General features: G+C 40.6%; 2 protein-coding genes across 3 annotated transcripts in view; both read left to right on the forward strand.

Moving 5' to 3' along the window:
* Nucleotides 1–14,187, forward strand: part of LOC140381215 (multiple epidermal growth factor-like domains protein 11) — a 156,792-nt gene that overhangs the window by 103,438 nt on the left and 39,167 nt on the right. For both annotated transcript variants that reach the window (XM_072465242.1, XM_072465243.1), the window contains exons 6-10: nt 2,120–2,366; nt 4,395–4,515; nt 5,947–6,083; nt 9,779–9,991; nt 10,493–10,667. In XM_072465242.1, the coding sequence (XP_072321343.1) occupies nt 2,120–2,366; nt 4,395–4,515; nt 5,947–6,083; nt 9,779–9,991; nt 10,493–10,667 (893 nt within the window). The remainder of the gene's footprint in view (nt 1–2,119; nt 2,367–4,394; nt 4,516–5,946; nt 6,084–9,778; nt 9,992–10,492; nt 10,668–14,187) is intronic.
* dapk2a (death-associated protein kinase 2a) overlaps nt 1–14,187 on the forward strand; it is a 216,914-nt gene that overhangs the window by 102,167 nt on the left and 100,560 nt on the right. The window lies entirely within an intron of this gene.

Genomic DNA, 14,187 nt, shown 5'->3' on the forward strand with positions numbered 1-14,187 from the left:
TTTACTATCATCCCTTTAATGGGCTATCAGCCTCCTATTGTAACCTGGCTTTTGCTCCCTCCTCACTGAGTACCTGATTAGCATCTGAATGCCCTGGGCGTCTCCCGCTCAAGGGATTCAAAACTCCATTATAAACGACCGGAAGGTTAAATCTTAAACCTCGGTTTCTGTCTTAGGACGGATTCTTTTTTTTAAACAAAGATTGCCTCTTTAACTCCTCTTTCAAACCATCTTTCTCCCTCCTTAGAATCTTCACCTCACTGTCTTCAAATGAGTGGTTAGTGGCTTCAAGATGAAGATGCACGGTGCTCTGTGGTCCTGAACTTGAGTGTCTTCTGTGCTGATAAAGCCTCTTGTGCAGAGGCTGTTTAGTCTCTCCTATGTCACAATTTTCTTCACTGCAATTAAACATATTTCTACCACTTCTGCTCAATACTAGATGAAAAATAATGCTTGATCTATTTAGTACATGTCTAGTTGTGGTCAATTGAACTTAAGTCCAGATAAATTCCACTTACTTCCAGCAGTTTGTATGATTTAGGGCTGTCGTGTTTGCAGTGGCTCATAGTGTCGTGATAAAGTACACGTTGAACAGACTTTATCTTAATTCGCTCTCAATGACATTTTAAAGGTGTCCGTGCAAAGGTAGCTGTCCCCATCTGCTCCTATGTTCCTCAGATTTATGCCTCAGAAACAGCAGTGGTCCAAGAACACCTCACGCTCCTTAGACTAATGCTGTCCTCCCCCTGACATAAGAACTCGTCAGGCTTTAAATACTGTCTCCGGTTTACCGGAGACAGTATGACCTTTAGAAGTGTCCTGCTGTGTTAATGTCATGTGCGTTCTGTTTGAGAGTGTCGGACTGTACTGTAAAACTGAAGGAGAGTGAAGGTCTTTATTGTAGGATTTGCCTTTGAACTGTCAGATTGCAGATGTTTTTATGGTTCATGTCTCTGTAATTACTGGGCCAGTCTACACCAATCACCCACTGCCACCAGGTTCTTCTATTTCAAAACTAACTATCTCAGGTGAATATATGTTTCTACATCAGAAGCGACAATGTGGTGGCACTTGTCAATCATGATGCAATTGTATGTCCGTCAGATAATAGTTGTGTCATTAGGCAAGACACTTCACCCACATTAGTATGAATTGGGTGTGTTGGAGGTGGTCAGAGGGGCTGATGGTGCAGATCGTGCAGATTGGCAGCCTCACTTCTGTCAGTCTGAAGCTGTGGTTTGAGAAATATCTTAGGAACCTTATCGAGTGTGAAGTGAATGGATTGTGCACTTTGATTCATTAATGATTATCAAGTTTTCTGTTTTGACTTTGGATTTTTACCTAGAATTCTATTTTAAAATCACAGAACAGCCAAACCAAATCTGCTTTAGCACTAAACTGATCTGAAAACAGGACCAAACCAAACCAGCCCTTACTGTGGCTTTAACTGCACCTGTTTGTCTCCATGGAGATAGATTCATTTAAAGCCTATGTGACAGGTTCTCATGTTTTTTTAATTAGGACGTTGTTTGGTGGGATCGTCCCTGTGGTAAAAAAATTAACATAGTTTTACATCAGTCAAGTTGCAGTTTGTGGTGAAAATGTGATAAATAAAAGTGGAAACTTGGAGCTGAGTTCTACAACAGAATCCCTCTGTGATGTCATCAAAAACGCCATTCCATCAAAAATATATTTGCTTTGTCATTTTACTAAATACACATATTGTCAGCTGTAATTATTTGTCAAATCATAACTGTATTGTATGATTTCAAAGGACTTTGGCCCTTCGGCAACAATTTGGTTGCTAAGTAACAGTTGTGGAATTACCTCTACCTATGTTATATCTGCTGGACATGTCAAACCAGGATGTGACATTACAAATGTCATCAAAATTGCCAAATTGGAGAAAAACAGGCAAAATGTTTGGTAAAATCTTAAATATAATCATGTTCCCGTTGTTTAATTGAAAATTGTAGTCTAATGTGTCATATAGACTTTAATGTTGAACATTTTCAACGATGCAGTCGATGCATCTTTAAACTCAAATTATTTCGTAGATATTTTGTATGACAAATTGAACCTTTGAATTACAGAGTGTTTTTGTGAAATGTGTTTCCAGCGTGCGAGAGCGACTTCTGGGGCCCTCACTGCACAAACCGCTGCCAGTGTCGAAACGGAGCCAAGTGCAACCCCATCACCGGCGCGTGCGTCTGTACCGAGGGCTACCAGGGGTGGCGCTGCGAGGAGCACTGCGACGCTCTGCATTATGGGAAGGACTGTCTGCTGGAGTGTGGCTGTGAGAACGGAGCCACGTGTCACCACCAGACGGGCGAGTGTCTGTGTGCGCCCGGCTACACGGGGGTTTTGTGAGTAGGATTTACAATAAAGATCCACTGTGTAACATTTAAGACACTTCAGTAAAATCATGTATTTACAGATGTTTTTATTGCTGAGGAATATACCTTGAAAACATGCATCCTTTAAAATCGAATCATATCCGATTACTCGAGTTATCAGATTATTGAAGTGCCATGTAAATAGTTACAGTTATGTTCTGATTGTTCACAAATTTGTGGGTTTTGACAAGAAATTTTTTTTTTAAAAAGGGCAAACTAACATGAAAAAGACAAAAAATGAAAGAGATAATGTTAATTATTTTAAAATTCATTGTATTTTGTCTTCCAAATACACTGTCTGTCCAAAGTGTCCACTTGGATTCAACTAAACAAATCTAGCAGACCCTGTCCTACAAATACAGAACAATTTGGAAAATGAAAATGATAAAAAAGAAACGGTAAACAGTATTTGTTTATTTTACCTTTATTTACAATGGAAAATATAATACAAAGAAGATGATAATATTTTTAACTTTATTTAATGCCATTTTAAGTTTTCAAGATTGTAGGAACCATAAAAACATTTGTTTGTGTGTGTGTGTTGTTCATTGCGCATGTGTGTGTGTGTGTGTTGTTCATTGCGCGTGTGTGTGTGTTGTTCATTGCGTGTGTGTTGTTCATTGCGTATGTGCGTGTGTGTGTGTGTGCGTGCGTGTGTGTGTGTGTGGTTCATTACGTGTGTGTGTGTGTGTTGTTCATTGTGTGTGTGTGTGTGTGTGTGTGTGTTGTTCATTGCGTATGTGTGTGTGTGTGTGTGTGTTGTTCATTGTGTGTGTGTGTGTGTTGTTCATTGCGTATGTGCGTGTGTGTGTGTGTGTTGTTCATTGCGTATGTGTGTGTGTGTGTGTGTGTGTTGTTCATTGTGTGTGTGTGTGTGTGTGTGTGTGTGTGTGTTGTTCATTGCGTATGTGCGTGTGTGTGTGTGTGTGTGTGTGTTGTTCATTGCATATGTGCGTGTGTGTGTGTTTGTGTGTGTTGTTCATTGTGTGTGTGTGTGTGTGTGTGTTGTTCATTGCGCGTGTGTGTGTTGTTCATTGCGCGTGTGTGTGTGTGTGTGTTGTTCATTGCGCGTGTGTGTTGTTCATTGCGTGTGTGTTGTTCATTGCGTATGTGCGTGTGTGTGTGTGTGTGTCTGTGTGTGTGTGTGCGTGCGTGTGTGTGTGTGTGGTTCATTACGTGTGTGTGTGTGTGTTGTTCATTGTGTGTGTGTGTGTGTGTTGTTCATTGCGTATGTGTGTGTGTGTGTGTTGTTCATTGCATATGTGCGTGTGTGTGTGTTTGTGTGTGTTGTTCATTGTGTGTGTGTGTGTGTGTGTGTTGTTCATTGCGCGTGTGTGTGTTGTTCATTGCGTGTGTGTGTGTGTGTGTTGTTCATTGCGCGTGTGTGTGTGTTGTTCATTGCGTGTGTGTGTGTTGTTCATTGCGTGTGTGTTGTTCATTGCGTATGTGCGTGTGTGTGTGTGTGTCTGTGTGTGTGTGTGCGTGCGTGTGTGTGTGTGTGGTTCATTACGTGTGTGTGTGTGTTGTTCATTGTGTGTGTGTGTGTGTGTGTGTTGTTCATTGCGTATGTGTGTGTGTGTGTGTGTGTTGTTCATTGTGTGTGTGTGTGTGTGTTGTTCATTGCGTATGTGCGTGTGTGTGTGTGTTGTTCATTGCGTATGTGTGTGTGTGTTGTTCATTGTGTGTGTGTGTGTGTGTTGTTCATTGCGTATGTGCGTGTGTGTGTGTTTGTGTGTGTTGTTCATTGTGTGTGTGTGTGTGTGTGTTGTTCATTGTGTTTGTGTGTGTGTGTGTGCGTGTGTGGTTCATTACGTGTGTGTTGTTCATTGTGTGTGTGTGTGTGTGTGTGTGCGTGCGCGCGCGCGTGCGTGCGTGTGTATGTGTGTATGTGTGTGTGTGTGTGTGTGTGTGTGTGCGTGCGCGCGCGTGCGTGCGTGCGCGCGTGCGTGTGTGTGTGTGTGTGTGGTTCATTACGTGTGTGTTGTCTGTGTCTTGCAGCTGTGAGGAGCCGTGTCCGGCAGGGAAACACGGGCGTCTGTGTGAGCAGCGCTGCCCCTGTCAGAACGGAGGCTCCTGTCATCACGTGAGCGGGCGCTGCTCGTGTCCGCCCGGGTGGATGGTAACAATCACTCTCTCACGCCTATATAATGTTTTCAGTTTCCTGCTTTTGGGAAACATTTATTGAACTATTTGATTCTGACATTTGATGGTTTGAAATAGACAAATGTTCATCGTGCGGTGAAGATGCTTTGACTGATTCTGTTAAAGTTCTGTTAAAGAAGTTAAAGCCAGAGAAGTCAGAAAAACCTTCTCACTGTATTTTGTGTTTGATTTTAGAGCAAAACAGAGAAGCACGGAATAACTTAAGGAGGATTTCATTAAAAAAGCTGATCTTCACAAGGATCAGATCACACTTAGATAGATATTGCCAAGCTTGAGGTGGGCGACATTGACAAAAATGAATACCTTAATGATTTTTTTCTAAAAGGAATGTGTTGAAACGTGTCTTAAATGTAGCTGAGGTTTAATGCTGCTGCAGATACAGGAGGTCAGTTATTTCCCACTTCAAGTTCCAACTTAAGCATTTCAGATGAACCTGGATGTAAACAATATGGCTAATGCTAAACCATAAGCTGAAGAAATGTAAATGTTGTATGAACGTAGAATATTAAATAACAGAATATTGTCAAAATTAAACTGTAACAAATGTTACATTGTTTATGACTCTGTTAACTGCTCAGATCCACCTTTGGGCACTATCTTTGTTGTATCTGGGGACGGGCCGCGGGGGCAGCCGTCTGGGCCCAGACTTCCCTCACCCCAGACACTTCCTCCAGCTCTTCTGGGGGGATCCCAAGGCGTTCCCAGGTCACAGAGAGACATAGTCCCTCCAGCATGTCCTGGGTCTTCCTGGTGGGACATGCCCAAAACACCTCCCCAGGGAGGCTCACAGGAGGCATCTGGAACAGATGCCCGAGCCACCTCAGCTGTAGGAGCAGCAGCTCTACTCCAAGCTCCCCCTGGAGGAGCAGCAGCAGCTCTACTCCAAGCTCCTCCCATGTGACTGAGCTCTCATCTTATCTCTAAGGGAGCGCCCAGCCGCCCTGTGGAGGAAACTGTTTATTTTGAATGTGAAGTGGGAGTCTCTTGACCAAATATCAGACAATTTACTGTGAACTGACACACAAAATGAGGAAATCTAACTTTGTACTCTTTTTAGAAATTTACAATATAATTTGTCCAAAATATTATCAATATTTCCATAATCTGCTCATCTCCATGCCCAGTGCTACTTTCAAAGAGTTCTGATCTTGTTCATCAATTCATGTGTTGATTCCATTTTGGTTTCTGAAACTTTGACATTTGCGTCTCAAAAATGTTGGTTCTCACAACTTTCTTCAATTTTATATGAACAAATGTTTGCTTTTGCTTTCATTGTTTTTCGGTTCACATGATATTTTACATGTTTTACGATGTCACATAAAATAAAATAAGATCTGCTCACATAAATTCTGACACAACAACACTTCTGAACCCTCCTTGTCCTCAGGGTCCAGTGTGCGCTCAGCCCTGTCCCTTCGGTCTGTTTGGGATGAACTGTTCAGAGGAGTGTCTGTGTCGAAACGGAGGCCTGTGTGACCACATCAGCGGGCAGTGCCAGTGCAACGCCGGGTTCATCGGAGAGAGGTACTCATCCCTCCTGCTCGGTTTAAACATCAGGTGTAGTGCCCTCCATTTCCACACATTTCCCATGTCCCATGTCATTTATTCTTTTTAAATATGGATATTTTATGTTTCAGAATAACAAACCCCGCTCATTTTGTTCACTTGGTTCAAACTGTTGTGGCCCAGTGGATTTTCATTTTTATTTATTTTGTGGCGACGCAATGAATCAATAAAATACAACTAAAGTAAACTAATGATGAGGGAACACCATTACAACATGAAATACAATATGACATGATCTGTACATATATCTGCTAACTTATAGAATAGTAGCAGCTGTTCTAAAACACTGAAAGAATCGACCAAAACAAGCTCTGGTATTAGGCACATTTAAATTCAGGCAATCCAAAATCTGTGTCTAAATGTAGATTTAGATATAAATAAAATAACTCTAAAGTCTTACACTCATCAGAGAGGTGCGGTATCCTCCACTCTGCCGCCTTTTACCCTGTACTGAAGTTAAGTCCGTCCCAAGGGAAATTATCCAACCGCGCGTGTGAAAATATGAGCCATCCTGACCCGGGATAGGAGCTGGAATGTGTAATAAAGTGCAGTCCAAACAAATATGAGAACAATGAGGCAGCATTTTACAGCAGAGAGGCTTCTATGGTTTCATTATGGGGCCTTTTAAATGATGTTGTTTAAAGTAATGTTATGTGGCTGTGTCCCATAACAATATATCGGGCTGAAGATATTTAAATATTGTTGTTGCTTGATATGAAACAACTATTGGTCTCGTCTCAAAGTTGGTGCCGAGGAAGTGCGTTTAAGTAATATGCAGGGTATTTACTTTGTATGCCCGACTGAGTTTAATATCACAACAAACTTGTGTTGTAATTGCTCGCGTTGTAGTCGCCGTTTCCAAGTTTTAAAAACTGCACATAGAAGACAGTTAAAGTGCCTCTGTCGGGTGACTCATTGAACTAAAATGCAAATATATTTTATATTTTGTTAAAACTTTTAACACATTTTATTCCAGAATAGCAAATTGTTTTAGGTTTGCAATTTTACTTCCTGTGTGTAATTGATGACATCACACAATGTAACTTTATTTTTTTTATTTTTGGGACAAATAAAAATATATCAGAGCACTTTTATTTTGTTGAAGTATGTTCAGAGGGTCAAAATACATAAACTTTGTACATAGACTGTGTCCCTGGTGTGATGTCACTTCCTGTAATTTTCTCTAGATTTTTAAACCTTTCTCCACAAATAGCAACTCGTTTGGTGTAAAATTATAATGTATGTTTACACCAAACAAAGAAATGAGAATATCAGAAAAACCTCATGCATCATTTTAAAGGACACATAATTCAGCAACATTTAGTTTTGCTTTAACATTGTTCCCTCGTCATAAACACACCTGGAGTTGTGTTTAGCTTCAGTCACACTTCTTTCATTAATCCTGTTCACGAGCTCGTCTTCTCTGCTCTTTCTCTGAGCCTTAGAAAAGCCTCAGACCAAATTTCCCAGATTTGTGAAATCAAAGGTCGAGATCCTGTGGTCTCCAGCGGGCTAAAGTGGGTAGTAGCACTACACTGTACAAAACAGGCTGGGTCCACTCAAAAAACGTTTTTTGTTTTTTTTAAGTCGTAGATGGAGTGTTAACACAAATGCTGATGAGGGAGAAAATGACAGTCAAATGAAAGCAGTGTGTGATTTTCAATAGATGATTTATTTTAAATTCTAAAAGAGGAGGTACAAAAATGCATAATATGTGTACTTTAAGTTTAATTGAGCTCATCTCTAGTCTAGTGAGTCAGGGACAGTACAAGTCATGCAAGAATGACAGAATAATGACATTTTTGCCATCTGATTTTGATTCCTATTGATTTTGCGTTATTAAAAGAAAAATGGGCCTCAATATTCAACACAAACAAAGCAGACTTTTAATCATTGCCTTCCATCACAAAAATAGCCAAATTTCTTCTCTAAAGTCTGAAGCTTCACATGCAGAGGATTGGGTGTTGACACAAACCGATTATTGATGCTTCCAAATTTCTTCTGAATCTTAATCTTGATTCAAATTTAAATAATAGCCAAATATTACTGCACTGGCCTAATTTTACTTGTGATAAGATAATTCATTCAAAGCAATAAATGAAAGGATCTAGAAATACTATCTAAATGAGCAGCATAAATAACATTCTTGACTCATTTTCTCTCACGTCTTTTTTGTAGTGCATGTCCACCTTTCTCCCATCTTCAGTCAAACGATCTAAAATGGACTCTCTCTGCCCCGTGTTATTCTCAATCGAGCCAAATTACCTCCATCTATCCTGGTTTGGACAGCAGAATTAGCCAATACGGACTAATTTTCCAGTGGAGTTTTCCTGCCGCGCGTGTTCTAATGGAAGATAAGGTGTTTTCAGGAAGAGCGTTTGATTTAAACGTGTTGGAGGCAGGGGTCCTCCATGGGCCGCGATAATGGAGCGATTTGTCTGTTTCTCAATGGACTGAGCGTCGAACGTGTGCTGAATATGGTTTGAGTAGAAAATGACTACAACAGTGGACAAATGTGGGAGTGTTTTCTTTGACAAGGACAGGTTATAGATGTTATGGGGTCACAGCTCATCAGTTCAAGTGTGAAATATACAGTAATAGTAGGATAGTAAGTGAATAAAGAATTGTTATAATAAAGAATGGATGTAGCTCTAATTTTGACAGTGAAAGTACATTTTATTGGATATTTTATGTAGATTAAGTAAAATAGCTTGAATTGAATTGAATTTTGACTAGTTTTGATCTCTATTATACCTAGATTTTATGACTCAATGTTTCCTAATATAGTCCTACACTTACCTCATTTGTAGTTTATTTTTTGTTTTCTACTATTTTTTTGTTTTTTTAATTTGTTTTCATATTTACTATTATTTTTTATTAATTAAATTTAAAAAAAAACATCTGTTTTCAAACTCAATCATCAGTTAGAAATATAATTTAACAATTTAAAATAAAACACTGAATTGTATTTTCTTTTATGTCTCTGTAAGAATATTTGGAGGATTAAAACCAAAAACTATTATAGTATTTTGACAATATACAAAATATATTTGCCTGCGCAGGGTTGCGAACTACTGATCCAGGCTATACTAGGAACTAAATCAACTGTCAAAACTACTCAAATCTAGATTCACATTCAGAGTTCCCATTCAGAGGTGCCAAAGCTTCTAAGATCATTCTTTAATTTATTCACATCTTTAAGGGCTGTAGGATTTTGTAAAAATAAAAAATATAATAGCAGCAGATTTGCGACATATGTTTAAAAAGTAGGATTCTCTTCAGAGTGCACGTTGTAAACACGTTGTAAACAACTCCAGGGGCATTAGCATTTGAGATTAAACTGAACTAATATGAACTAATAAACTATACAAGAATCTCATGCATTTCACAACATGTTTGTGGAGCTCTAAATTACAGGTACAACTAATATTTTCTACAAAAAGTCTGGATATTTTGTTCTTTGCAGAGGACATTCTATATTGCACCAGCTCAAATTGCAATTTTTATTCAAATGTGTCCTCTTTATGGTTTTTATTTGTGGACACTTGATAAGGGAGGTCAATTTAATTACACATTATTGTAACAGCAAAAATGTAAATATACAAAAACACCACATTAGAGTTTAAATTGTCTTTGTCTGTGTGTTTCTGCAGGTGTCAGGAGGAGTGTCCGCTGGGCTCGTACGGCCCTCAGTGCGCTCACAAGTGTGACTGTCAGAACGGGGCGCGCTGTTACCATACCAACGGGGCGTGTCTGTGTGACGAGGGGTACAAGGGCCCCAGCTGCCAGGACCGATACTGCCCCCTGGGGTTGTACGGGATGCTGTGCGACAAGTACTGCCCCTGCAACTCCACCAACACCATCAGGTAAAGACTCACCACTGATTTACTGAGGCTCGCATAGAGCATGGACATAACTCAAATTGTGTTTAGTTTCATCCATTCATATCTGATTGCAATAAATTATAATTATTTATTGATAATTATAACAATGATTTTGTTGCGAAAGATTGATACGGACAACAGCAGAAGAGAGAAGAGAAATGTGCAGTTTGTCTGTGTGTAATCTTAGTATCTTTAGCTCTTCTAGCACCGCCTCTCTGCCTTTGAGGCGACTAAGATGCAAAGGACGTGTCTTTAGTCGACCAAAAATGACTCTGATCGACTCCAGCCCTCATTTAACTCAAGTAGAGATTCTTTGTTCCCAGTCTTGTCCTAACTCTCTGCCTCTTTCCTCTCTGCCTCTTGCCTTTCTGCTGTTCTGCCTTTCTGCCTCTCTTCCTCTTGCTTCTCTGCCTCTCTGTCTCTCTTCCTCTTTGCCTCTCTGCCTCTGTGTCTCTCTGCTTCTCTTCCTCTCTGCCTCTCTAGCTGCCACCCTCTGTCTGGAGAGTGTCTGTGTGCGGCGGGATGGACGGGCCTCTTCTGTAACGAGACTTGTCCCTCCGGTTACTTTGGGGAGAGCTGCAGACAACTGTGTTCCTGTGACAACGGGGCCGACTGCGATGGAGTGTCAGGGGCCTGCATCTGCGCTCCGGGGTTCATCGTAAGTACTGACAGTTGGACAGTGGAGGAACTTACTTACTGAAGAAAAATTACAGATACATGTGGGTAAAAAGTACCCATTTTTTGGGAATGTACTTCAAGAGTAAACTGTATACTAAAAAGTTGATTTAGTTTCAGTTTGTAATAACTGTTAAAGCCTTAAATGTGGTGATTTTGATAAAGAATTGTACTGATCTTTGGTCAAAAGTTTCAATAACAATTTTTTTAGCCATTAATTAGCCATTATAGGCTCTCAAGGCGTGTTGATTTCAGAAAATAGAATCCAGGCTCTCTTTGACGCCTTATGCGAAGTCTAAATACATTTTTGTTTTATTTTTGCAATAACCACCTGCACCACACTTTCCTGAGACACTTATAGATCGTTTGAAGGAGCCCAGATTTAATCTGTGCTTTTAAATGTACTTTAGAAAACCTCACGTTTGTCATGCTCAGCTGCACAGACACTCAATTAATTTTAAATATTTTCAGCATGGACCTGTTTCATGTCTGTATGCACAGAGACAAGTTTGATCAGCTTTCCCATTGAAAACACAGAGTCAGTTCTGAACACAGAGACGTTCTGCTGGAGCCGTCCCCGGATTTATGCTCATAAACGCTGTGGCCTGCAGTGTGGCCAGGCCCTTAAGCAGAATGTCACCATGAATGAGCTAAAAATGTAATAGAGTAAAAAGTACCATACAGATACCTGCTCTTAAATGTAGTGAAGTCAGTGAGTAAAAAGTACAATTTCTTCAAAGTAGAAGTAAATGTAACTGAGTACTACCCACCTCTGAACATTTAAATGTCCATAATATTAAGATGGTTTCATGCACATGGTTAATTAATCTCAGGCCCAATATATAAAGTTGTCCATGTGCGTTTGACAGCTGAGATAATTTGGTGAGACATTAGTTGAGTCGTGATTTGTCAGATCAGTGATGCGCCCCAGGATACCACAGTAATCTGCTCCTCGGAGACCTCTCTGTGGGGACTGGTCCTTATTCAAAACCACAGGCTTCTGGACTGACAGTCTGACAGCCGCAAGACTCTCCAGTTTCATTGGTTTCTATTTAGGACTCATGATTAATCACAGTTGAATCGAACGCGTTTGAATGGTGGTAGTTTTTTAGGATTTTATAATTTTGACTTTATTAGGTGGGATGATTAATACCTGTTGTAAATATACATGCTAGTTTTGCTCCAATCAAGTGGTAGATTATGAAAGAAAAGCTGAGAAATATGATGAAAATGGCAGTTGAGCATTAAAAATAATGACCTCACTCTAAAGAGACATCCCAAAGTTATGGGATTTCTTACTGTGATGGCATTATTTACAACCAGAAAGTAAAATTATAAACCTAAAAAAATTGTTCAACCAGGATACGGTCACTTAAAAATTTAGTTGAAAATTCCGTAATGGTAAATATAATTATCTTATCTGTGTTTTTGTTAAATGTAAAGCAACTCAATTTCCTCCACAAACAACAAAATGTCCTGTCTTATTAATTATACAAATCTAGACCTCCACAAATGTTCTTGTTTTAGTTTAGCAGTTCATATTTCTTCCTAAAAATGTGCCCTTTGAACAGAATCTATTAAAGAGTCTTTTTTACTCTCTATTTCTCCAATTTTGCTGTAGTTTCCTCCTCAAACGCACACTTGGAGTTGTGTATTGTTTCATTCAGACAGGTTCAAAGTGCTTTAAGCAGCAGGACACGGTGCAGATATAGAATTTCCGTGCCAAACTCAGCTCAACGAAAGCTCAAACTAGAACAATATTATTTTAATTATTTTAGCGTATTCTCGATTGAAGCAGTTAAATTGTGGCTGTTCATTTCAAAACTACCACCTACTGACATCACAGGGTGGAACAGAGCATCTTGAGTTTGGAAGTGTAGACAGTAATGCAGGAATATTCATACGTGTGTGAATGAACTCGGGGCGTGTTTTTGACGGTTTAATGGTGTGTTCAACATTTTCGAGTACATTTTGCATAATATTCAAAGTCTAAAACATAACTCTTAGACTCTTCTCGTATTGTTTGCTTTTGTGGTAATCTTTCCACTGACACAAAGATGTTGTCGTTTCCCTGGGTAAGGCACTTAACTCACTTTTATGAATAAGCGTAAGTACATGAAATTGTTCAGTTGTTTGTTCTATTCATTTTGTATTTTTTCCATGTTAATCGGTGGATTTCCTTTCATTTTTTTGTGTTCTTTCATTTCTTCGGTTATTTATTTTTGTTAGTTATTGTGTTATAAAGTTAAAAGTAAATATCTACATGAATAATTAAACGAAGTGCAGAGTAAATGAGGGACTAGCCATTACTTCACATCAAAATGGTCCTCGACTCCATTCAACCTGACACTTGCACAAAAGGTCAAATCCACTGTTTTTGAACTACAGCTAAACTAAAATAAATCCTCCAGCTAAGGTAGTCCTCCTGCTCAAACCTGGAGATGGGCCAAATTTATCCCGGGGGTCGATAACCTTTACTAACTCCTACCGCTCCTGTGCTTTACGAAGACAGTAACAAGATTGTTTTCTGCCTCTTGAACACGTCGGGTCTGATTCCTCTGGACACTTCATCGCGAGCGCGTGCAGCGGGTGCGGTGTCGTCCGAGGTCGTTCATCAGCTTAACTCCGCTCAGCACGACTCAGCACTTCCACAGAGGAGGCGGGGAGAGGCCAGAGCAGGTGTATGCAGTCATGTGGGTCAGGAGGATGCACTGCAGAGTCTGTGTAAGCACCAGACGCCCCGCATGTTATCGTGTGCGAGCTCGGTGCCTCCGGGAAGAAGGGTTCGAGGCAAAAAAACACAGCTGCAATGTCCTAAAATAATGCCAAAAAAGGTCAGATTTAGCAACATGCCTTCAGCTGTGTGTGAGACGCATTTAACTTATTTATCTGAAGCTGAAACTAGAGTGTGCCAGGCATCGTTTGCCTTATTTTGCCTCTGTGTGTTTCTTTAGAGGCTAAATGTTCTCTAGTCTAGTGGGACATTGGAGGGTTTGCAATATTTCCAAGTCGGGATGAGAATATATTGAACATCCATCCATCCATTTTCTGCCGCTTATCCGGGGCCGGATCGCGGGGGCAGCAGTCTGAGCAGGGACTCCCAGACTCCCCTCTCCCCAGACACTTCCTCTAACTCCTCCGGGGGGATCCCGAGGCGTTCCCAGGCTAGCCGAGAGACATAGTCTCTCCAGCGTGTCCTGGGTCTTCCCCGGGGCCTCTTCCCGGTGGGACATGCCTGAAACACCTCCCGAGGGAGGCGCCCAGGAGGCATCCGGAGCAGATGCCCGAGCCACCTCAGCTGGCTCCTCTCGACGTGGAGGAGCAGCGGCTCTACTCCGAGCTCCCCCCGTGTGGAAACTCATTTCGACCGCTTGTATCCGCGATCTTGTTCTTTCGGTCACCACCCAAAGCTCATGACCATAGGTGAGGGTAGGAACGTAGACCGACCGGTAAATAGAGAGCTTTGCCTTTCGGCTCAGCTCCCTCTTTACCACAACAGTCCG

The sequence above is a fragment of the Eucyclogobius newberryi genome, unplaced genomic scaffold, assembly GCF_026437365.1.
Source record: "Eucyclogobius newberryi isolate DKJ021-1_F unplaced genomic scaffold, fEucNew1.0.hap1 SCAF_5, whole genome shotgun sequence".
NCBI classification, from domain to species: Eukaryota; Metazoa; Chordata; class Actinopteri; order Gobiiformes; family Gobiidae; genus Eucyclogobius; species Eucyclogobius newberryi.